The sequence below is a fragment of the Manacus vitellinus genome, unplaced genomic scaffold (genome assembly GCF_001715985.3).
Source record: "Manacus vitellinus isolate BGI_N305 unplaced genomic scaffold, ASM171598v3 scaffold_13_pilon, whole genome shotgun sequence".
Taxonomy (NCBI): Eukaryota; Metazoa; Chordata; class Aves; order Passeriformes; family Pipridae; genus Manacus; species Manacus vitellinus.
In genome coordinates this window covers 9,916,151-9,940,873 of record NW_021938999.1, presented here as the reverse complement: position 1 = coordinate 9,940,873, position 24,723 = coordinate 9,916,151, and the positions used below count along the sequence as shown (strand labels likewise).

Below are 24,723 nucleotides of genomic sequence, written 5' to 3'. Positions count from 1 at the left end.
TCAGCTGCTAACAAATGGGACATCCAAAGGCAATCAAGGGCAGATCTGGCCTCTCACAGGGAGTCAGCACCTTTCTGCCCAGCAGAGAGACCCCAGCCCACCCTTTCTATTGACCACCCCAAATCCCCCCTACAAAATGATTTTCAGCTTTTCAGGCTGCTTCTGACTTTACAGAACTGCTCCCTGATGCCTATGTAGGAGTGAAGGACCCAAAATAGATGAGGATCAGAGATCATTTTCAACTCTTTTACAAGGGGCTTAGAGGGACTCTTATCTCTAATTAGGAAGGTGGCTGTCATAGAAAGATATGTTCTGCTGCAACTTATGCTGAAGTCAATTGTAGTTTAGGTATTACAACAGCTGAGGAAGGATTAGTCACCACACATTGAAAGAGAGAAGCAATAAAGCAGAATAAACTGGAGTAGCCTATTAGCTCTCTGAAGGTGAATTATGCAATTGAAAGAAGTGATATAAATAACCAGTCATTAGGTGGACAAAAATATCAAATTTACATTATTTAAATTTTAATTGGAATTTTAATTTTTACCCTTAACATAATGAAAGCAATAATCCTATCTTTTAAAAAATGTATACAATGAAAGCTCTGCTCATTTTCCCCCAAACTAGAAATCAGAACTCCACAAAGTCTGAATTATTTTAGCCTTGCTCAACTAAAATCTAGCCATTAAAGGACTTTTTTTCTTTCATAAAACCCAGAAAAATGTCCATTCAGTCTTAAACAAAATGTATTTCTTCTTTAAATAGTTCACAGATTTTTTAAAAATTAAATATGTAATTTTAATAGGTACAGATTAATAATGAATCTATAGTTCATTACTAGTATGAAATGCAGCAGTTTTTAGAAGGTACTATCAAGTGCATGATTGCTTTTCAAAGTGACATTAAATTCTTATTGTGGAGAGGAAAAATACCAAAATCTAGGTCTGCAAAGGGAAAGATTGGAAAAAAGTGCAGTATAAATTTAATCTCCAGATTCTTCCACGATATTCAAGTAAACCTGAGTACGTCACTTAACTCTTGGACACATCTAATGTTGGAAAAAACTGAAAGGGAATTCTGTAAGAAAAACCATAGAGTAGAAAAGATGCAGGTGTTGTCATTGCCCTCTTGCTGAACTCCAGTATTTATAAATTTTCCAAGTTCTGTACCTCAGTTTCTCCATCTGTCATATTTTGTTTTGTTTTGTTCCTTTTTTTTTGTTTTAACAGAGAATTTTTGTGAATCCTTTAATTAATTAGTTACTGTTTTTAAAATACATTTTTGGATACAACATGACACAACACTACTAAATGTTATTATGGTAACAGGTAATTAGAAGGCCAGAAAGCACATATTTGAGATCATAATACAAAATTAGAAAAACTGCAGGCTGTGCTATCTGTGAAGAGAAAGACACAAAAAATCCCCAATAGAAAAGGATAATGATGACTACAAAAAAAAAAAAAAGGCAAGTAGCTTCCTTGCTATTAAAGGACTTGTGCTTTAAAAAGGCTGGGTCTCCTCCTCTCTTATGCTTCCTAGGATGATACTTGTACTGCAGTAATCAAAACAAGGAAGCAGATGGACAGGCAAAGTGGTACTGCAGCTGCTGCAGAAGATGACTATAATAATAATGTTGACATCAGTAACAGTAATTAGTGCACAGACTGTAGAGTGGATGATTCGTTTTCCTATCTTCTGGAGTGGGCATGCTGCCCTAGCAAACGGGTACAATGTTAGTACCTTTAGTTTGTTTTGTTCATTTGCTCAGTTTATTAATGGAATTGAATACAATAAAGAAAATCCAACTTTTCTCTCTCTCCAGAACACTTGCTGACAAAAGCATGTTTCAGTTTGGTTTAATGGAGGGAATCTTCATTAGTAAATGGCAAAATACCAATTTTTTATTTATATCTATTTTCAATGTACAAAACAATTCATACTCTCCCATACAGCCATCTGCACATATACTCTTGAATTTCAGCAGCACGTAGCACTTGTATGGTTTTGCCTAAAAACACCTCTACCGTTTGGCGTGACCTCACTCATCTGCACACTGGTGCTGTACCTTTTTCAAGAGAACACTAGAACAAATGGTGTAACTGTGAGAATGTCCAAGAAAAAAAGTGTGCTATACTCTGAACCATCTTAGGCAAGAAGTAAGTAAAGCATCAGTGCCATCAGCAGTACTGTGTCATGCTGAGAGAGTTCTGCTAGCAGAACATCAGATTAGGATGTACCACTCCTCCTCAGTGGCCTCACTGAGAATGGCAATGGCCAGCTTGGTGTTATGCTACACCAAAACACCCACTGAAGAGTAAAGTAATTGGAAGAGTGATAACTGTGGAGAAATAAATAGATGGATTTTATTTGGGAAATACAATTTGTCACTTAGATGCAATCCTGCAATATGAAGTTAACGGGAAGGAAGGGTAATCAGAGAGATCATGGAACATGCTTAGCATATGACAACCCTAAAGCCTTTTATCTTCTAATAAGTTTTTCCTTACCCTGCTTCTAATGAGATGCATTTTCCCTGTGCATTTACTCTCCAGGCTGATAAAATATTTCCTTTGGCCTCCCTCTATTATCAACCTCAACAACTGGAAAATCTCCTTTTCAAGTGCTGTTCTATGGAATGGAAGAGTGAAAGTGAGAAGCACAGGCACAGGGTGGGAGGCACTCATGAACACCAACAGATCATTTCTCTAAGTTCCCTTTCCATACAAACTCTTTCTGAGCCTTTCAAGTTTCTAGTCTGTCTCCAGGTTTCTCTGTTTCTCTCTAAACCTGCTGATCCACTGACAGGCCAATCCATCTAGGTAGAAATAAATATTTTTTGCCAGATTAAACCTTTTAATGAAGAAAATACACTAAAAGTTTATAAACTTTTTGAGGAGTTTTGTGGGGGGGTTTGGGGGTTTTTTTTGTTTGTTTGGGGCTTTTTGTTAGGGTTTTTTTTTGTTGGTGGTGTTTTTTGTTTTGTTTTGTTTTTTTAACACAGAAAGAGAAGTTGAAGCGCCTCATAAAAAAGTGATTCTCTGTGCAACATCTTCTGGAGATGGGCTTAACAGAGATAAAATTAAACGCTGTATTTAACCTTCATTATTTGCTTTCACTGTTGAGAAGATCATGTTTGCATATGAAGAGCTTCCCCAAGATACTTCAAAAATTAAGTCAATGTAAATTAAAAACCCAGTTACACTCTTGGAAAAGAGATGTCAGCAGGAACACTGCTTTTACAAAGGTAGATGAGATAGTTTCAGTAATCCTGTTCCTAACACTGAAGGAGACCATTAATCAATTTATCCCAAATATGAATATAAAGCAATGCAATTGAATGGAAAATAATAGGTATTCAAAAGAACAGCCATGATTATTTTTCAAGGAAGAAATTGTCAAGAAGTGAGAAACAGATGGCTGAAAGTGATGGATGAAGACACATTCTCCTATGCAAACTAACAGACTTAATTAATTACTCAAATCACATGGTATTATGGAATGACATTAATGATCCATAATAAAAACTGACAGTGGTGCCTTATCAGCTCCCTTTAAAACAAAACAAAAGAAATTATTACGAAAAGAACATGTTTACATCCTACAGAAATAACCCACAGACCACAAATATATCTTTCAATGTTAGTTTGACTTTCAATACTTTTCCATCAATTTAATTTTAAAAAAAATATGGAACTGTAAAATTGTAAACAAAACCATTCTCTCACCACATTTTCCTTAACAGAATTACTAAAGCATATTAAGCTAAATTAAAACTTTACCTTAACTATTTCCTCTATGAAGCAGACATGTGACACGGGATCTCTTTTCTTTGTCAATACTTTCTGCAAATGCTGCACCTGTAAAAAAGAATTTATTGAGAGGAGAAGTAACACTTGAATTCTTATATCCAAAACTGCATGACCAGACAAACAGGAATTAACTACAGAGTACCTGTCCACATGCAGCACAGATCTGATCCATGAGTTTCTCCATGTTTGTCCAGAGGGCTGCTCGAAAAGCTGCTGTGTTCCCAGGTGTTGGCATAGCAGCTCTACCTGGGCCACCTAAATGGTTTTTAAAAACACAAACCAGCACATTGCAGCTTTTACATGTGAAAATTAAAATATTAAAAATATAGATCTCTATGCACTTTGACAAAGACTTATTTTTTTAAATCAAAGCAGCCTAAAATACCTTCAGAACAGAGCTTTGTGAATAGCCTCAGTTTTCTCAACTGAGAAGTCAACTAAACTCTGAAGATCAGTGGAGATATTTCAGTGTTTGTCACTGTTTCACACTCTGCAGTTCAGACCTCCACAGAAACACCAAGATAATGCCAGTGAGCAGTTGTGCAGCATGCAATACCAAAGCGAATGGCAGACAGACCAGCTGTGAAAAATACAGGTAATTACCAGCTCAGTACTTAAATGCATAGATCAACTCTAAAAGAAGAGATATTCCAGCTGGAGGGCATGTAGCCTCTAAACCATCACTTCCCTTCAGAGAGGCTGCATTTCTTTATTACATTTTTGGACCTCCAGCTTGTTGCAAAACTTTTTTTTAAAAAATTTAGATATTCATATTGCCAAAGTTCAAATTTGCCTGCCCACCCAATTCCTCAGTATTCTTCGGTATCTGAGGTAACTGGGAACTAAAGGTTAAATAGTGCAACATTCCTTCATATTGAATATTCTGCTTTGAAACAATTTCTATCTGACAAAAGCATCACAATGTAGTTGCAGGCTTCTTCCACTCCTTGCAAATAATTTCTATCTGTGATTCTCCCACCAATACGAAGAAAGCAGAAAGTAATTTCCATGAGAAACTGCTAAGAAAATGCTGCAAAGTTGTAAACTAATGAGGACAATTTTCTAGGCAAGTTAGTAGAGAGAGATAGGGAGGAATAAAGGTAAAACTGAGCCCCATAACAGACAGACCCAATTTTGTCTTACAAAGCCAAATTAGATGATTTCTGAGATATGCCTACTCCCACCCTCTACTGGTTAAAGCAAGCAGGGAAACATTCCTATAACAGGCTTGGATGTGACAGTTTCTTCCATTTGACAACACACTGTACTCCTGTCAAAAAAAATCAGATATTCTCTGTAAAACAAGTATCGCACCTCTTGTAACAGTTTGAGATGGTTGGGTCAATACTTTGATATCCAAAGCACTTTTTATGTTCTCCTCCAGAACTGCACAGTATCCATCCACCACATTAGCAATGGTATCCTTCAAAGTCCCAAGGTTATGGAAAACCTGAAGAGCAGTTCCCACTTGAGTAGGATTCTGGAAAAAGAACATATCAAAACATAACTGTTATCTTTAACTGTAGTACTGGGGGCTTTTATCCATGACAAGGCATCGTTTTAGTGCGTAAGTTCAACTTTTAAGTTCAGTTCTGCTAATTCATCTCATTTAAGTAACCAGCATCCTGGTTACTTAAGAGTAACCAGCATCGGTAAGAGAGAATAGAGGGTAAAGGAGAGGACTGATTTCCTTTGATTGCTTAGCAATGCTTTACTTGGCTTTCTTTGGTGCTATCCTCTGAATACAACAAATGGAAAAAAAGGAACTGGAGGCACAGCTGGCAATACCTAACCTGAGGTGGGTTATCAGTGATTGATCCAGTAATTCTGGGGTCAGAGCACAGCTGTGTGCAGCTATGGTGTAGCTAGTAATATTGTTTTAACATGCAGAGTTTGTTACAGTACTGTCAGTTAAGTACCGAATAGTTAATTAAATGTGATACTTAAAAAGAAGTATTAATGAAGGATAAACAGAAGTAAGCAGGCCAAGCCCCTACTACTGACTACTGCACAATTTAAGCTTGTATCTCTACATTTCTAACACTGATTATAACTTCATCTTCCTCACAGCAGAATTAAGAATACAAAGCAACACTGTGATTACTTCCAAAGCCTAAAAACAAAAACCAAAATAATAAAAAAACCCAAACCAACCAAACAAACAAACAAAAAATCAACACAGGAGAGTGAAAACTACCCAAAAACTGTTCAAGTCCACTGTTTAAGAGACCTTTGATTAAGATTGAATCTGATGATAATTCTACTGAGCAACACTAAATGCTGGCATGGGTGCTATTTAGCAAGAGAAAAGCCTCAAATTATTGCCTTTGAAAACTAAGCACTGTCATCCATACACTGAATACTGCTTTTTTAATTAGCATACACAGGCAATTATTGGAGGGGGCGATCAGTTGATCATACACACGCAGTCTTTTGTCATTTTTTTAAGTGACTTCTGCCAGCAGTAAAGAACATGGTCTGACAGAAATCCTGGCACCCAGACTGGACAGAAGCATCTGAGACCACAGGCACTTCTCACTACCAAGTCCATTTCAGCTTCGGCAGCGAGACCTTTCACCACTGCTTTCTTCCTGCTTGTGGCTGCAGCAGTAGAGCCACTAACATTGAAAGGGTCTGCTGCAGAACCAACACAACTCTGCTTCATCTTCTCCAGGTCAAAGTTTTTCTCAGACACACACTTCTGAGTCAAAGAAAGAGGGTGTGACCATCTACCTTCCAATTTGCACTGAAACCAGGGCAGTAAAGACACAATGCAGCTTCTGTGCTGAGGATACACTGGCTGGTACATCCACCTACTGCAACAGGTTTCCTGATCCGTTGGTGAACAATGTGTTCTCCTCAAACCTAATGTTTCAGAGGTCACACCACTATAACTACACGTTCATGTCACTCTTTCTAGGGTTTCTGGAAAAAATCAGAAGCACAGTTGAAGCAAAAAAGCCAGATCCCATCTTCTTCCCCAGCTCCAGTGAGGAATTTCCAGGTTTAGTGGAATATTAGGCATGTATTATGGTTTGCAGACCTTATACTAACTGTACTGGTTTCTTTTTCCAAACAGTGTGGGAGTTAATGAGCATTCCCAGCATAGTATTACGGGTCTGGGACTTGTAGGTTTAGTTTTTTGACAACTGGGTATGCTGTAAAATTTCTAAGCATCCTGTGGGTGTGCTTGTGGAGGTGGGAAAGTAAGCCATAAAGACTGGAAGATTAATGGGATGTCAGAAAATGAAGAGTAGTATAATGCAAGGAGGGAACTTGGGGACAGAATGAACAAGAGAAAGAAAATATAAATGGGAAGAGGACGGGGAATAGAATGAAAAGACTCTGGAAGGAAGAATGAGAATGAAACTGAAAGGAAGAAATCGAACACAGAAAAGACACACCTCATTTATCAGCCTTTTCTAAATTGTTCTAATTTTTACAGAATATTTACAAAATTATAAAACCAGGTAGAGAGTCAGTAATACAAAATCAATACCTTACTACTCCAGTAAGAGAAAGCATTCAACCAGATTTCAGTCAGGCTCTAATGTTCATATATAAAATAACAAAAAAAAAATGCAGAACAGCATCAAAGGGTGAGCTGGGCACTATCCAGTCTTGAATAATCAATGGCCACATATTTATTTTCCTGTCAAACAGGCAGTACGGGCACAAATTATTGCAAGCAAAAGACAAATCTCAGAGGTCCCATATCATAGTTTAGCAAACTAACTCTGCAGCTACTGCTGTGTCAGGAAAGGTACAAAACCATGCTCTGACAGAGCCTGAACGACATTTCAAAAGAACTGGTTTTAGCCAAAGGCTGTCAAACCAAAACACATCATTATAGGAAACCTGTTATTCACTCAAAGTGTCTTCCAAATCTAGTACCAAAATCAGAATGGAACAAAGATTACGCAGGAGACCTATTTCTTATTTGCTTTAAATTGTGGACATGGCCACAGACAGAGGGATTCTAGCTCACGTATTCACCTTGCATAACAGGAACTAGAGATACATCAAATTCCTGACAATGTACAGCAAAGTGTCTTTTTTTTTGTTTCATATATAGTAGTTTTCTCACCTCAAAAAACGGTTTTTGATTTATATGCCCTGTACAGGCTATGTAACAGTCCATTGCTGGTTTAAGACTAATCCTCAGAGAATGGCAATTTTTATGCACAGCTAGTTTCTAGGTTTAGACAATATGCTAAAAAAAAATGAAGCATCTCTTGGGAAAAAAATTTATGTGAAAAGAGAACATTGAAGAGCAGGAAGGAAACAAATTATTGTATTTTCATGCTTGCATACACACCTTAAAATTAAACTGTTTATCATTAATACACACTGTACAAAAAGTTGTGAACTAGTATTACAGAATTTGCCACTACCAACAGATTTTATTGATAAGAATTTGTCCCTAATATTTTCCTTCTATTTGACAAAGCTTAAAGCTAAACAGTTCTGAAATTCAGAGGACTGACACAATTTTTATCAAATGGAAAGCATGCATTCAGAGTTAAAAAGAACTGACTACAACAGTGATTTACAATGAAAAATGGAATCACATCAGAGAATAATATTCAGAACAGCCATCCAACAGGAACAATAGGGAAAATAATATAACTATTTTTGAAATGGAACTTAATGAGTTCATCAGCAGTATTTCATAACTAAGTTGTCTGCCACTGCGGGCAACTACACTTAGCACTCCTTAGTGTTCTCCTTAGAATTTCTGTCCATAAAATCCTATATTACTTTTTGCTTTAAGTGTCTTATTTTATAAATAAAGACTCAGAAGTAGTAGTTTTTACCAAACACAAAGCAGATTGGTTCTACTTTGTAAAAATGTATGGATAGTTAGAGCAACAGCAAGACTCATTTCTGCTTCTCACAAGGTTGTATCTTACAACAAAAAACCCTTTTACACAACAAATTAGTATAGTAAAAAAATTTGTACATATGCTATAAATTTTAAGCTATGGCAATCAAGAGAGCAGAGGGCAAAGAAAAACAGAACAGCATTTAGTAATATGTTAGCAACAGAGCATAATATAAAGTGCATACACACAACCATACACAAGTGAAATAAAACAATGACCCCACAAACTGTAAGCCTACAACACTAACTACTCAAAGATTAACAACAGTGATCCTCAGATTGCAAAAATCATAATGAATCAGGGAGTTAAGGAGTGATAGCGTTAAGTCCACCAATAATACCCTTCTCCACTCAAAGCACTTCTCCATCTGGCATGTCATAACATAATATGTTACAGATACATTGAAACTGAATTCCACAATTTTAAGAGCTTAAGAAGGCTCAGTGAATCATCAGTTCAACATATGAAGGAAATAAAAGAAAAATCAACTTGCTCAAAAGCTAGTTCTACCATGAAAAACTCTCTCAAATATTTTAAAACCTCAAGGTTTCTCAGCATCCGTCAGGGAATACATTAAATAGCTTGGTCACAAGGGTGGTATCAGCCACCACTTGAAAAAAAGGCCTGGGTACTTCAATTTATGTTTTAGCAAAACATAAAGATACTCATTCAGCAGCAACTCTGAAGAGATGTTCATACCAGATACATTTGCTCATTTTCCCTATCAATGAGAACTGTTCATTTTATTAACATAATTTTTGATTCATTTTATCCCATCTCATCCCATTTGGTTCTTTAGACAATCACAGACAAGCAGAAGAATAAGTGTCATGCAGTCATTAGTACAAATGTGTGTTTTTCACAATTATATCACGTGGCTGTTTTCAAAAGCAGGCGACCAGACTCAATAACCCAGAAGATGCTGTCCAGGCCAGCATGACAGTTACAGTCATTCTGCACAGCAGAACCCCTTTTGATCACTTCCTTTCCCACAAAGATAATAACCCTGTGAAGACTAAATAGAAACGTAATTAGAGATTTAAATAAATACATACCACAATTCTAATTTGAAAATACCTCCTAGGAGGGAACCAAGTAATTTTTTTTCCATCAACTGCCAATATTGCAACTATTGTATAATGTCTAAGATTGCAATCTTTTATTTTACAATTGCCACTAGTGTTATCAGAACAAACTCACGAAAGCATGGCTAAAAAAAGCAAGATTCTTTTTCATCATTAGAAACACAGCTTGGATGAGCAAAGCCTGGTCCTCACAAGGGAGTGTGGTAATGACACTGAGCTAATTTGGGGAGAGGAAGATTCCTAGCATAAGGTCAAACTAAAACCAAGAAACTTGAATGACAGGTAAAACTGATTGGCTCCAGTGCTACAAACACAGCTCCCAAATTCACACTCCACCTTCTCAGGGTATCAGACTCACCATGTGGATCTTTCTTCTCCACCCAGTTCTGTCTCAGGGAACTTCGCATCATTATTTCTTTATCCAGTGCAAATCTGTCCCTAAGATCCCATGCCTGAGGATTTTCACCTCTGCGGACTATCAACCTCCCTCTCAAATGAAGATGTCTTAATTGGCAAAAATATTTACAGTCAATACTATCTGTGACAATTACTACAACTTTCATGAAGAAGTAGTGTTACAAATGTAACTAATTGTTAACTTTCATGTAGTTAAATTTCACAAGTACCTCAACTACCAATAATCAGAACAGCTCTCCAAGGAAATGCTCTTTCACATTACAGTTTGGAAGGACTGCATACAGAGAAGTCACACTCAGACTAGTTCCTCACTTAGAAATTATGTTCCATAGCTACCAGTGTACACAAGAACATTTCTATTTTGCTTATTAAAATCAGAACAGTGACTCTGACTGAATATCATTCTGCAGAGAACTGATGACCCTGTTCAGGAAAGGCTGTGGCAGGAATTGAAATTAAAATTTTCACTATACACACACACACACACACCTATGCATATGTATGTATGTATATATACTACTCAACAGTTGTGATTTTAGTGTGCTGCCACATCCTTACCTCTCATATAGTAAAACGTTTACCATGTCCCATACACAAGCAGTAAAAGTGTAACACACCACAAAAAGAATATGTTGCTTAGCTGAAGGAAGATCCATAATTACTAATTAGTCCAGGAATCACTTAAACAGAGTGGTCTGACAACATGGCAAGCAAGAAATACCACAACATTCCCTTGCCATCAAGAAATAATCTGCATTAAAACACAGTAACCCTAGAACAGGACAGAGATTGAAATAACCAGCTGATAAATTAATGTATATTCTCTGACAGGGAATACAAAAGGCTATTGCAGTCTTTCCAGAGTAAAACAGTTTCCAGATTATACTTCTGAGTATCTTTGACTGGCACTTAAAATTAACTACTTTCATTTGATAGAAGATTTGCTATATTGGGAACTATTTCGGTTACTTTTCTAAGTTGACTTCACACAGTTCATTTTGTTTGTATGAGAGAGCAGTTGCTATTTCCAACACAGTAGAGCTTTACAAGGTCCAAAAGAGACTCCTTTATGAGACCGAAAATTCCCAGTCAGATCTTGCTTTATAGTATTTGTCCCTTCTCCCTGTCTTGCTACCATTACAACACGCTGCCTTCTTCAAATAATTTTCCCATAAATAATGACTAGTACTACTTGAAGATCAAGGGATTGAGAAAGGTTTGTAAGCACTTGAAGCTACCAATTACAAGTAGTTCTTAGTCATTTCTTACAGATATCAAAAGTGAAAGAATAAGAAGTTACTCCACAAAAAGCTGCAGTTCAATTTAAAGAGCTCAAGCAGGTAGGTAAGCAGTGAAGAAAATTTGGCCACCTCAGTCACAGTCAAGACAAAATGACCTACTGAGTAGAACTAATAATTTACTAAGAATTGTTGGAATTCTTGCTTTGAGATATCGCTCAGCTATTTTAATTTCAAGAAAAAGTAACAAAAATCTAAAAGTAGAAATTAAATGGCAATGAAATTCAGCTGCAGTGTAAAAACAGTATTTTATTTCATTTCCAAAAGTCCATGCCTCAAAAAAATTAATTGGTATATCACTACTCCTGAAAATGAGCCTACTTAGGGAAGCACATCTCTGTGTTCATTATCATCCCATCTGTCTTTTACTCTGTTCATCTCTAAAATCTGAGCAATAAATGAAAAGGTCAAATTGACAATGTAAAGCCAGAGAATACAGGCTTCCTTCTAATGATATTCCAGTTCTTCCTGTTTTGGCCTTTGCAGTTTTGGGAGGAATGAGAGGTTAAGATATTATGATTTTCTACAGAAATGTAATAGGTAATACTGACGTAACACATTTGCTAGACTAGAAAAGCACATTTTAAGCCTTAAGAGGCAAGAGTCCCAAAGCTAAATATTTAAATATGGTTAGGTTATAATATCTACCTTCTGTGAGCCCATGTTTGGAACACACAACTTCTTCTGGTAGAAGGACTTTCACATGAAAGGAAAATAGCAATAAAGCACAGTTATAAACCTAATCATGTCCTCAAATTAGGTCAGCCTTTTGTTTCTTAGAATAGCAAGAAGTAAATAGCAAGAAACGTTGCACTACAAAGGTTGAGGGGGAAAAAAAAAGAAACAGTAGCAATAAAATACTAGAAAGCAAAGAAACAAGATTTTTCAACACAGCTAAATAGCTTGCCAAAACACTTATTCACTATAATAGTGTAATCAAAGCAACAGATGGCTAAGAGCTAATGGAACAGAAAGGCATCAGGAACTGTTGTAAAGAATTATCTCATGAAACATCAAGCAGTGTTCCAAAGTTTACCAAGCCTTAGGCTATCAATGTGACAGCAAATTCAAAGAAAGTATCTGGCACCTCTGAGGGCAGATCAGCTAGATCAACTAGCCCATAACAATTACAAATTTTGTCCTACAATGTTATATTTGAGTGTAGGAAGAGTATAAACTCAGAGTAGAAATGATACAAAATTATAAAAACTAACAGGCAACAAGGAAATGCGGGTGTTAGAGACAAATCAGGCTTCTTAAAATGTTTCTCTCACCTCTTACACAACTTGACCAATCTCTAAAGCCCTTATTGATAATGAACCAGTTCACATATGTGAACAGATGTGGCTTCTCTATTAGAAACACAGTTGTCCCTTTCTGATGAAGGTTAGAGAGCAGAAAGAAGACAAAGTTGCAGCACCTCTCCTGTCCTTGTGCAATCTCAACTTGCACCTGCCGATTCAAGTCCCATCACTGAAGAACAGAAGTATAAGGACACAAAATCTCATTACTAATTCTGATATTTGGACAGAAGCTTGTGACCAGATGTTTTCTCCTACCTCACATCATCATTATGTACATTTTCACTCCATTAGCTGGTTGAACAAAGACATTACAAAACAGAAATGTCAGGTTTTACTTTTAACTCAGTCTTAACAATTAACATTAGGACTTAGCTACTGAAGGGTTATAACATTTTTTTTCTCTGTTTACAAAAAAACCCCAAAATTTCAAACAGAATATCCTAAATGGTATGCTCTGAATGATTTAAATATTTACAAAAACCCATCTGAGTTTTCTTGGTCTACTGCAAGTCTTTGCAACAAGATAATAATTACCTATGCAAACGACAACATCTCATATCTGGAATCTGTGCATATATTGTCAACAGCCCTGAAGTGCCCTCAAGTATTTAAAAGGAATGAACTCTAAGAAGTTATTTTATTTTAAATTCTTTTCAGTCAATATTTTCGTAGTCAGTTACAGACAGACCTCCATCAAGGTCAGATTTGCTGTTGGATCACATTTCAAAACATTTTTTTTCTTCTTAATACAAAGATCAAATTCATTGTATCACCCACCTACAAGACAGTCTGAAGGTAATTTGGTGAAGAACTGCAGCACCACAGAATAGTTGAGGTTGGCAGGGACCTCTGGAGATGAACTAATCCACCTGCTTGCTCAAAGGAGGGTTTATGAGATTGGCTGCTCAGGAACGAGCTAGAAAACATTCTTTCTGCTCCATTTTCCCTTCCTAGTTCTTCTCACTCCAGGAAAATGCAACAATGGACTTGTGCAGTCATTTTCATTGAGTTTCACTAAGGCCAGCTTGAAAAAGAGTAAGCACATGTATACACACCAAACACTTCTTCAGTGCTGGTAGTGTTACTCATGCCCTGACAGCAATATCAGTCTTCCAGGTCCTCTTGTAAATTTGTCCACTGGGAGAAGCATGACAAGATTGGCCTCTTTTTGCTCCAGATTCTACATTTAAATAAATACATTTTATAATTCTAGTATTTTTTTAAAAATAAATGGTCAGTCTCTTGGAAAACAAATGGGCAATGCTTATTATGCAAAAACTTTACTATGAAGGAAAAAAATCTGAAGTCATCTAAAGAAAAAGAAATACTGCACGTAGCTTTGCCTGCAGCTCGCACATGCACTGGGATCCAGTTCTATTAGTGAAAAAAGGCAAGTCCCCACCCCTCACTTCAGTTATCAGCCAGTAATGCATTTTGAAACCTTCACACAAATAGGAATTTATTGGAGGTGCTACCTGCAGAAGGACAGAAGAGAGGTAAAAGAGGAGAAGAAAAAGCAGTTAAGTGCACCTCTTCTTCCACACAGAGGACATCATTCATCATCTAAGAACTGCATCATTTTGATGCAAGATTTCTCCTTTCTAATGCAACATTCTGTTCAGTTCTGTATGCCACTTCAAGCTAACCCAAAGGTTTAAATCTATTTTACCATAAGAACACCTCCAAATGTACAATAATGCAGAATTTCATGTGGCATAGAGCAGCAGATCAAGAATACAATGAAACACCGTTTTTTTTCCCAAGAAGATTAAGACAAAGTAGATTTTTAACTTGAGAAAGAGGCAAAATGAATTATATTATCTTATTTAGATGAGTATCATGGCTAGTCGATCATATTTTTCACTCTGTTCTATGCAGATGTGGCTTATTAATGCTCTGTATGTTCTTCTTGGATCATCTAATTGCATTACTGCAGAACCTGTTAACAATCAACAGCCAACAGTACAAACCACAAATAAAATTACAGTCTGGGAGAGGCGTTTAACAATAACATCCTATCTTATCTGGAGAAAAAGAACCTCAGAGTAGCTTCAGTTTTGAAGAGAGACAGATACACAAAAGTACCAATTAAAAAGACTGGGATGGATTATACAGAGACCCAGCCAAAGCCAAGATCAGTCTCTGCTCAGCTGCATCCCTGGAATTTAGCAGAATTTCATACACACTTTTTACCTTTGACTATTTAAACCAAATCAGAAATATTTTAATCAATTTAGTATAAAACATCGAATGAACAAAGATTTTGGAAGAAGACTATCTTATTTAATCTCATTCTTTAATGACTCGACACACGTAATTAAAACACTGCTATATCTGATAAAGAAAAACCTTCATGGGTCTCATTCCAATCTTAACTATTTTCAACAAGATCTAATCTTAGCCTGCCTTTCTTCATCTGTAACAAAGCAAACATCACTTCCTTATTTCACAGCTCCACCTTATCCATCTCTGAGTCCATCCTCCAGCCTTTCTGCAGTCCTGTTCTCATAGCAGCTCCTTTCATTCATCTTCCTCTTTGGAGTTACCTTCAACCCCGAAATTTAGTTTCCAGCTTCCGTACTGACACAGACTGTTCCCAATGTCCTCCATTCTACCCCCACAGCATATTTTATTTACAAAGCCTTTAACAGCTGAGCAGTTCATAGCAGTGACCCATGTCTCTCTGCAAATAAATAGATGAATCAATTATCATATTTGCATTAATTACCGTAAAGTATTAGAATCAGATACATTCTTGCCCTTGTAGGTATTATCTAGTTTTACTGCGGTTTTAGTTTCTCAGTGTGGTCAGAGCTGTCCAAGACATAATGGTTGACATATTTCCAGGCCAGAGAAACCACCTAAACAGATAGACAACCAGAACACAGAAGCAGACTATGCAGAAGCCTCTAATTTGAAATAATTTCTGTCTGCAAAGAAAGCTGAACATATTAAACATTCCCGTGTTTTCATGATGGATATTCTATGAGGACTAATTTTTAGTGATCACAAATGACATTTACAAATTGGTATCAAACCAAACTAGTCTTAATGGGGAGATCTAAAACACAAGGTCATTTTTAATAGCTTTCTAAAGTGTTCTTTTTCTTTCCCCTCACATACACACACTGCATAGCTCCTAATTTCTTAGAACTTATTTAGTATCTAAAATTTTTGACCAGTGACACTATCCGAATTCTTCAAAAAGCATTATCTAACTCTAAGTTAATACGTATTTAAAACATCATCTACAACTGAAGATTACATTTTCATGTTTGGTTGACAACTGGCAAAATTAATTGTTATGAATCTTCAAAGAAAAGGACCAGGAGTGAATTTAAAAATTATCCAGCCGATCCTCATATAAAATTGTCACTAAACAGAACACAAAGATTTTGGCAAACAGCTAAGTGATGATTCATAGTAGAGTGAAGGGATATAAAACATTAATGACTTCTCAATTTTCACCTATTACTTTACCATAAAAGACAGTTATATAAAAATATTGTTCAGATCAGACACATTTTCAGGAATACCCATTTATAGAAACTATTTATAAACCACTTTCTTGCACTATCATAAAAACAGGAGCAGAAATTATGAGATTAGTAGGGCCACACAATAATAAATCCTTACAAATAAACACTGGAAAGTGAAGGCTATTTGTTGTGCTGCACTGAAAAGTGCAATAAAGTGCTTGCAAATACTCCATTATCCAGTCACAGATTTTCGGTCTAATTCTGCATTTATGAGTCACAAACACCTACACAGAAAAAAAAAGAGAGAAAGAAAAAAACCCAGACACATAATCTGTCAATCCACTTTGATTAACCATTTACACAGGCTAGGAGCAGTGAAGAATCTTCCTTTTACCATGTCACAATTGGACATCAATTGCATTAGGCTTCCTAAATTACCTCTATATAGGGCAAGTGCACAATGGCAAAGTGATACAAAGCTTTCTATATCACAGCTGAAAGCAGAGAAAGTCTGCACAATCCCATAATCTGTTTCTAATTCAGTATATTACTTTTAATAAATGGCACAGACTCATCAAAATCTGAAAGATCAGGATCTCACAGGACAAAAGAGCCTATCACCATGTCTCTTATTGTCAAGGCTTTATAACTCAGCAGTAAAAAGTTGAAGTCAAAATGTGAAAATAAAACCCCTGTTAATTTTAAAAGAAAGCCTCTATTTTCCTAAATTTACACAGTATAAAAGATTAATCTACTAGTTCGGAATGACTTCTCCACCAACAAGTCTTTTTTTATCTTAATAATCCTTGAAGAATAGCAGTATTTTTAAAATTTTTTAAAAAGATAAATCTTCCTTATGTATTCTCTATTTATTAGATATTGCTTTCTAATACTTCTAGCAGCAACGAACATGATGACCGAACACTACAAAATATGCCCAGAAACTTCAGTGGCCACAGGAAGATGAAATATTTGGGTATTTGAATTTACATTTTTGGAATATCCCCAGGAAGTGTCATATTTAAGTGACTAATCACTGGCATTCCAAACATTTATTTGAATTCAGAAACAATAATGTTCATAATACATATAGATAGATCTACACTATTATGCATCAGCATAGTGCTGAAACAGACCAAAGCCAATCTATCAATCATAACATCACTAGCAGTACCATATTTGTGTCATTTTTTACCTTCTGCATGCTATACTAACAGCAATGAAGCATATTTGATGGTGTTTTCTTTACCAAGGGCACAGAGAACAAATATCAACTGACTTGGGATCTAATACATTCACATCATGCTTTGCATTTTTCATCTGGAAAATACATATAACCATCCAGAACTGAAATGTATGCTATATTTATTTAGTTATTGCTCTATGCACCACCTTCTCTTGAGCTTTTTGAATAATTCCTCTGTCTATGTCTACTTTAAAAAAACCCCAAACCAATCAACAAAACAGCTGGAAACACTTACAAGCTAGATTTTGTAGCAAACGTGTCTCACCAACCATAAAGGGCAATATCACTACTAGAGCATTATAACACATTACACAACTGAGCAGTTTTAGGTCCCAGGTAAGAAGTCTATTGCAGGATATACAACAGCAAAGCTGAGCCCAGAAATGCATTTCCCCCCAGTGAAAGGCGAGAATATGTATTTTCTTCTCAACACTGCTTTATGCACTTCCTTCATCTTCAACTCTGCCTGTGGAGGAGACACTAGAATCTGACAAATACTTGGACTTTTTAAACAGTTGAATATTCACTTTCATTCGAAACTGCTGTCGTGACAGGTTTCCATAGTACTTTCTTGCAGCAATCACTGCTTCTGCCTTCTCTATTCCTATTTTAAAAAATAACTTTGAGTAGCAAAAAAAGGGGAAATTAAAAAAAAGAAAGCAGGGACGAGGGGAATGCCTAACTAAATTGCTTCTGCATCACAGCCAGAGCAGTAGCAGAAAGGAAGCGATACTAAAAGATGCTGTTTGCTGTCCCTTCCCTCTTTGCAGGTTTAAATCACCAGAGTATGGGCATGCTTATTTTTAACATCAACCATCAATCAACCATGTGAATTCCTGGGTAAAAAGTTATAGCAGCACAATTAATGAACAGTCTGTGAAATAGCACTTTTTTCAATAGTTTAAGTCTGTTTTTAAGTTATAGGGAGGAAAAAGAAATCCATTTACTAGAGTTTAGACTCAGCCATATAAGATGTGATTTTCAGCAAGTCACTGAGGCCTAAACTCACAAAATGAGCCGAACACTTCCCAACTACACTGCCCGGATTGGACTACAGTTATTCCTCCCTTTGCCACATGAATATCACATCCCTTGGGTGTACACCATCTTTATTAAACAGATCCAACCTCTAAGCACAAATGAATTATCTTGTCTGCACGAGTAAATGATAAGCATGTAAGATCACCTAGGGCCATGCCCTAGACCCAAGCCCTTTGGCAGCCACAGCAGTGTGCGAGCACCCCAGCTCTGCCTGATGTTCAAGGGCACCTCACTCCCTGCCAAACGAGACATAAGGCAAAGCCCTTCAGGTTTAGGGTGACCCTGGCCTTTGTTCCCACTTCCTGAAAAAGTGCTTTAACACTTCTTCACCAGCACTTTCATTGTTTTCCTCACTTGTGCAGTCAAACAAGCAGTCACCCAGGCCTAAAAGGAAGCCCCAGGTACTTATGCTCAGGAAAGGCAGTGGCTGGTGAATCCCAGCAAAACCACCCCTAGAAGAGCTGCAAATGTGTGCTGAGGTTCAGTTCTGTTATACTGACATTCTCGCTGCAAATCTCATTCTCTGGTGCTTAACTCACCGAGTGCATAATTCAGCTCACTTAACTCACACAGAAGACTGAAATGGTACTGCAAACCCCACTCCTATAGCCTCACACCACACTCCCTACTGCCACAATCCTTACTGTGCATGGCAAGATCTGGGAGCTTTTTAAGTGGAGTGCATGATCTCTCTCTCTGGGCTTCTATTCTTTACCTGCAAAACTCAGATGTTGCTACTTCACTTCTGTCACAAGGTGCTAAAGGGACAACAGCAACAGGAACGGTAAGGAATTCTGGTAATGTGGATTATCGAGTTATCTAATGTAGAGGGACAGATCAAATTCAGGTAAACTTTTACTGAAAAATGCCAGTCTCTCAGCTCAAATCAGAAAATCCAGAATACCAGAGAAGAGCAGCTCCATTTTGCCATGTACACCTGGAAACATTATGCAGTAAATATGAAACTTGGCACAGGGAATTTCTGGAACATGCATAAAGGTTTTTCAGTCTTGGAAGCTGGTTTCCTTCTGTGAGAAACCTGGCCAACATACATGATCAAACGAGATGTTTATTGACTTAAATATTGCAATTTAGTACTATCTTTGAATTAACTGATCCATTACAAAACATGCACCCATTTGTAACAGCTTACACAAGGACTAAACAAAAGATGACAGCTGAGCATGTCAGCTAAAAACTGTATTTTTCTAGTTATGTACCAGTAAATAAAGCCACGTGGACTGACAAAAAGTAAAGATATTAAAAGATACATAGACCTATGCACAAGGTCTCTTTTAGACATTAGATAAGTTTTATGTGATATCAGATACTCACTTTTGGAGAAAATTAAATTAACATTTTAGCTTTTACGTTATCCATACATAATTTACTACCTCTAATTACCAAGTTAAATATAAAAAAGTTGTCTTCATTTTCTGACATCCTGAATAGCGATTAAAATGCCATTTAAGTCATGGACTAGTGCCAGAATGTCTGATGACTGAAGTTCACTAATTTTTTTTTAATAGAAGTCCAGAGGAATTCCCAGAAACAGATCTTCAATATGCAATACTGTGCTTTATCTGTGTTCAAGTGGATCACCAGTATATTATACACATTTTTAATAATGTCACACACTAAACAATTTAATCAAAACCATACAATTACAGTTTAAAAATAATTACAGTATCACCAGTGGAGAAAAGGTGATGGAAGGGAGAGATGTGGGGAACCGACAACTGAAGCAAACTGTTTACTGTCCCCTTCAGTTTATTAATACAGTATGATGCTCTGTTAATGGAAGCGCTAAGTTCTGAAGTGCACTGAGGTTTTTATGTATAAATTTACATTATGCCTTACTGCTAAAGTTCTGCAGCTTCACTCAACCTACAGAATTACCATGTCCATCTTCAGTGATCTCCAGTATAACTCATTTTCAAGAAACAACCTCCAATATAGGAAGTGGAACCTGTTAGGTTACATGTGTTAACTACCTACACAAAATTATCTATCCACAACATGCATTTAAGTTCCTAAGATGTGAGCTCTAGTATACCCTTTCTTTACATGACTCTATTATCTCTACATCTGCATACAACCTTTTCAACGCAATCTTATATTAAGCGAGTGGGTGTGGTGAGTACAGCATAAATATTTTGAGAGAAATTCCTGACTGGATCCTTTCAGATTATGTGCAGTATCTTAAAAGAACACTACCCCTCAAAAGACCAACAGAGTTTCTCTGATTATTCCTGACATCATGTGCAAAACATTTGCTGGGACACGTATAGAGTCCCAGCAAACTACAAACATATGCACTGCATTTCAACCTCATGCTCTAATTTAAAAGCTTTAGTAAATATCAACTGATAGTTTAAGCACACAGATTTACATATATTTCTAAATGCCTAGTATCATTGAAATATACACTTTTACTTGGGACAATACAGTATTCAAGCTTGGATCTCTACAGCACTCATCATTGGAGCTTTCTTTTCTCAGACACCACTCTTTTTTTCCAAGACCCAAAATATCTCCCTGCTCTACTTAAAAACATAATACCCATTTTGCCAGTCCAATCAGCAATTATTTTAACATTTTTATTTTCCTAATTTCAAACCTGACACATTTTTTTATTCAGCCAATTTTATTAGTTATTAGTTATTTTTAAAAGTTTCTTCATCTTGTATTTAATAATAAACATTATTGGTTTCTTTTGGGGTTTGTTTATCACATCCAGCCACTTCGCAGATAAGAGGGCTCCAGGTACCTTTTATCTAAAATCATTCAGATTTCCATCATTCTGACAAACGACAATGATTCCCCCCTTTTTTTTTTCCTTCACTTTCAAAGCATGTTGCTGGTCTATATACACGAGAGAGCAAACTGCTGGTATTGAATGCCCTTCAACCCCATCAAGTGGTATGTCAACAGATTTACAAACTTATCAGTGAGTGAAATAACATCAGTGTGTGAAATACAGTATTAAATTGTCAACAAGGTGATTTGCTTTGTTTATAGCAGCAAACATTTTTCAGTAGTGAAATTTCAAATCCATTAAAAATACAAGTGTCTTGTCAACTGTAAATCATAAAGCAAACACAGGGATGCCCAGCCTTTCTGGCTGGAGAAGCCCCTTGTCTTTGTGCAGATATAGACAAAGGCCATAGGCCACATTCCCTACTCTATGAGGAGACTACAGCGCACACACACTACTAGTGTTATGTGTGTCAGAGATGTGACACTTGCTGGTCCGGAGGTACATTCAGCTGAACTCTCTCTTATGTGTGCACCCACTGCAATCAGGGTGCTGGTGTCAGTTCCAGGGCACCATGTCATCAATAAGCTACTAAATTTACCACACAGATTAGAAAGATCTTTGGAAGTAGCTCAAGCTTACTCTCCTCTACAGATAAAAATATAAAACATCAAGCAGAAATTTACCCACACTGTTATTCATAAGTCTAGTTTTCATTGTTCCCCACTTGACTCCCTCAGGATAATCCACATCCCCCTTGACATGTTGAATTAACTACTAAAACTCACAGGACCAAGCAGAGTACAAGGGTCACGATACATGAGTAGAGCACGGGCATTACTCCATGTATACTTCTGTTTACACCTCCCAGTACAATATTTTTCTCCTTTGTATCTGCATGACATGGCTGATATTCAGCTTGTATAATCCACTATAACCTCAAAATCCTCTTCTGAAGATCTACTATTCACACAGTTGTTTCTGCTAAACAGCCATGCTTTTCTTCCCTTTTTCTTTTTCCTCATACAGTACCTTACACTTTTTCCTTTTCAATAGCACCTTACGTTTTCAAATCAACTTCTCAAGATCATTCTAACTCTGTCCTTACAAGACCTCTTAATCCTTCTTAGACAGGTGCAGCCTGCAAATTTAATAAGTATATTCTGTATTCCATCATCCAGACCATTAATGCAAGAACTACATAGTGCCAGCCCTGGGGCAAATCCTTGCAGAACTTCACTTGATACATTCTTCCATTTTGGAACAGGATCAACATGGTGTACGGTTTTCCAAACTGTTCTGCACTGATCTTGCAGCAGTCTCATCCAGATTTTTATCCTTCCTCAGTCTGAATTTGAAAATGCCACAGGTAAAAGTATTACAGACAAAATATCAGACCCCACCTTTCACACCTCCATACACTAAACCAATCACTCATAAACAGAGGGAAAGAAAGCTGGTCTGACAGGACTCACTTTGAGAAACCTGTGCTGATTATGAGGTAGACTCAGCACATGCACATTATCAGGTATTTCTAGGACACCAAGAAAGTATGTGAGTGTGGGTCTGTGTTCATATACACAACATAAAGAAAAGGCCTCCACACAGGAATATACTGGGGGAGCACTATGAAAGACATGAGCCATAGGAAGCAGCTGCCATCACCGCATGGCCTGGCATACAGTGAATTCTCAGAAACAGATACCAGATTGGGTCCACTGTCCTGAGGGGCTACATGTGGCTCACAGACAAAAGGTGAATTGCCAGTAGAGCATATCATCCTAAGCACAGATATCAGCTGCTTAAAATCTGCAACTCAAAGAATTACACTGAGGTGGAATATTCTGTGGAAGAATATTCTCTACTGAACACTCCAGGAAAATTATCAGAAAAGTATTTCCCTTTTCCAGAAGAGAATAAGTCTTCTAGCATCCAATTCGTTTTTTGAAATCCAAACTAGACAGTCTCTAAAATTTTCCTTTTAAGGATTAAATGCGGTAGCTCAGAAGTTCTAGGAACAACAGTTAAATCATTGAACTGTTAGGTGGTACGCTAGTTGTCTTCTTGTATTCCACATTCCTGCGATACATTACCATTTTTATATTATATTTAATGTATTTTAACGAAGATGCTAGAAGAAAAAGTAAAATTCAGTCAATACATTTAGAAGGCCAAAAAATTTGTCACCTCAGAAAAACATTTGATTTCAGAAATATGAAATACTAACATAGCAACATGACTGTAAATCCTAAGAGAAGTATTTAAAAGATTTTTTTACCCTTCAAGACATGTTCCAAAATTACAGGTGCTGTACTAACTCATGATTAGCCTAACATCTAATTGCTGACACTCCCAAGTAACATGGCCATTAAGTGATAAAGGAACATTTCACTAGTGGTTTCATCCACATGTTTAGTTTTGGACTTCCGTCACCCCTTACCTAATATCCTATATTACTGCAAATCATTGTAATAACCCCCAGTTTTCAGATTTTCATCGCTGACTGCTTTAATTGATCTTGATTATTCTGAGGAAGATGATTTGCAGTGAAAATGTACAAGAATACCCACAGTAATAAATGAAAATTGGGCAATTAACCTCCTGTAGGAAGCAGCTGAGCTCTTTCTTTCAGAGTGATAGCCTGGTCAGAAAAGTCAGCTGCTGCTAAACTAGAACCTCCTCCAGCTGACAATCCTGAAAATCCTGCCATTGCATGTCTGTCCTCCACAACACAGGTGTGTCCCTGTATATCTGAAGTCCTCACACGCATCTGCACTCTGTCACATTGCCTATAACAGGGAAAATTGCTTTGCTATCTGCTGAAACACTAGAATTACATTTTTCAGGAGTCCATCCCCAATGGAGAGTGGGTAAGCCTACGCTACAGCGAGCACCCGTTACTGATGGCAAGGAATGAAAGATGAACATTTTCTATCACATAAAAACAACAACCTAATAGATAAATTAATGGATAGGTTAGCTAATCTTTTTTTTTCATTCTTTAAATCAAATTGCATCTCCTCTACAAAAACATCCTTTATTTCTTGAAGATTATACAATTTTACTTACGTAAGAGATTATATGTACACACTTACAATTACACTGATTTACTGATTCTTGAGTCATATATGTAATTCTCCCCTTTCACTTTAAAATCTATAGTAACTCACAATTCAGAGTCTTTCTTAAACAAAACTGTTTGAGAGTCACATATGTTTTCATTAATAAGAACTGGAGATAAACTAAAGGAGGAATAGTGTAAGTCACATGATTCCATCATGAAGTTGGAGCAGGAAGACACACACATGCTACATCGCTCAATGTTAATTTGGACACATGCTACATTATTCAATGTTAATTTGGTGTGAAAACTACAAATCCCTTCACATCAGCAACA

General features: G+C 36.8%; 1 protein-coding gene across 1 annotated transcript in view; it reads right to left on the bottom strand.

The window, feature by feature from the left end:
- Positions 1-24,723, bottom strand: part of COG5 (component of oligomeric golgi complex 5) — a 182,607-nt gene that overhangs the window by 59,567 nt on the left and 98,317 nt on the right. Inside the window, exons 8-10 of the mRNA XM_018068185.2 lie at positions 5,127-5,292; positions 3,955-4,067; positions 3,783-3,860 (exon numbers count right to left, since the gene is read on the bottom strand). Coding sequence (XP_017923674.1) covers positions 3,783-3,860; positions 3,955-4,067; positions 5,127-5,292 — 357 coding nt within the window. The remainder of the gene's footprint in view (positions 1-3,782; positions 3,861-3,954; positions 4,068-5,126; positions 5,293-24,723) is intronic.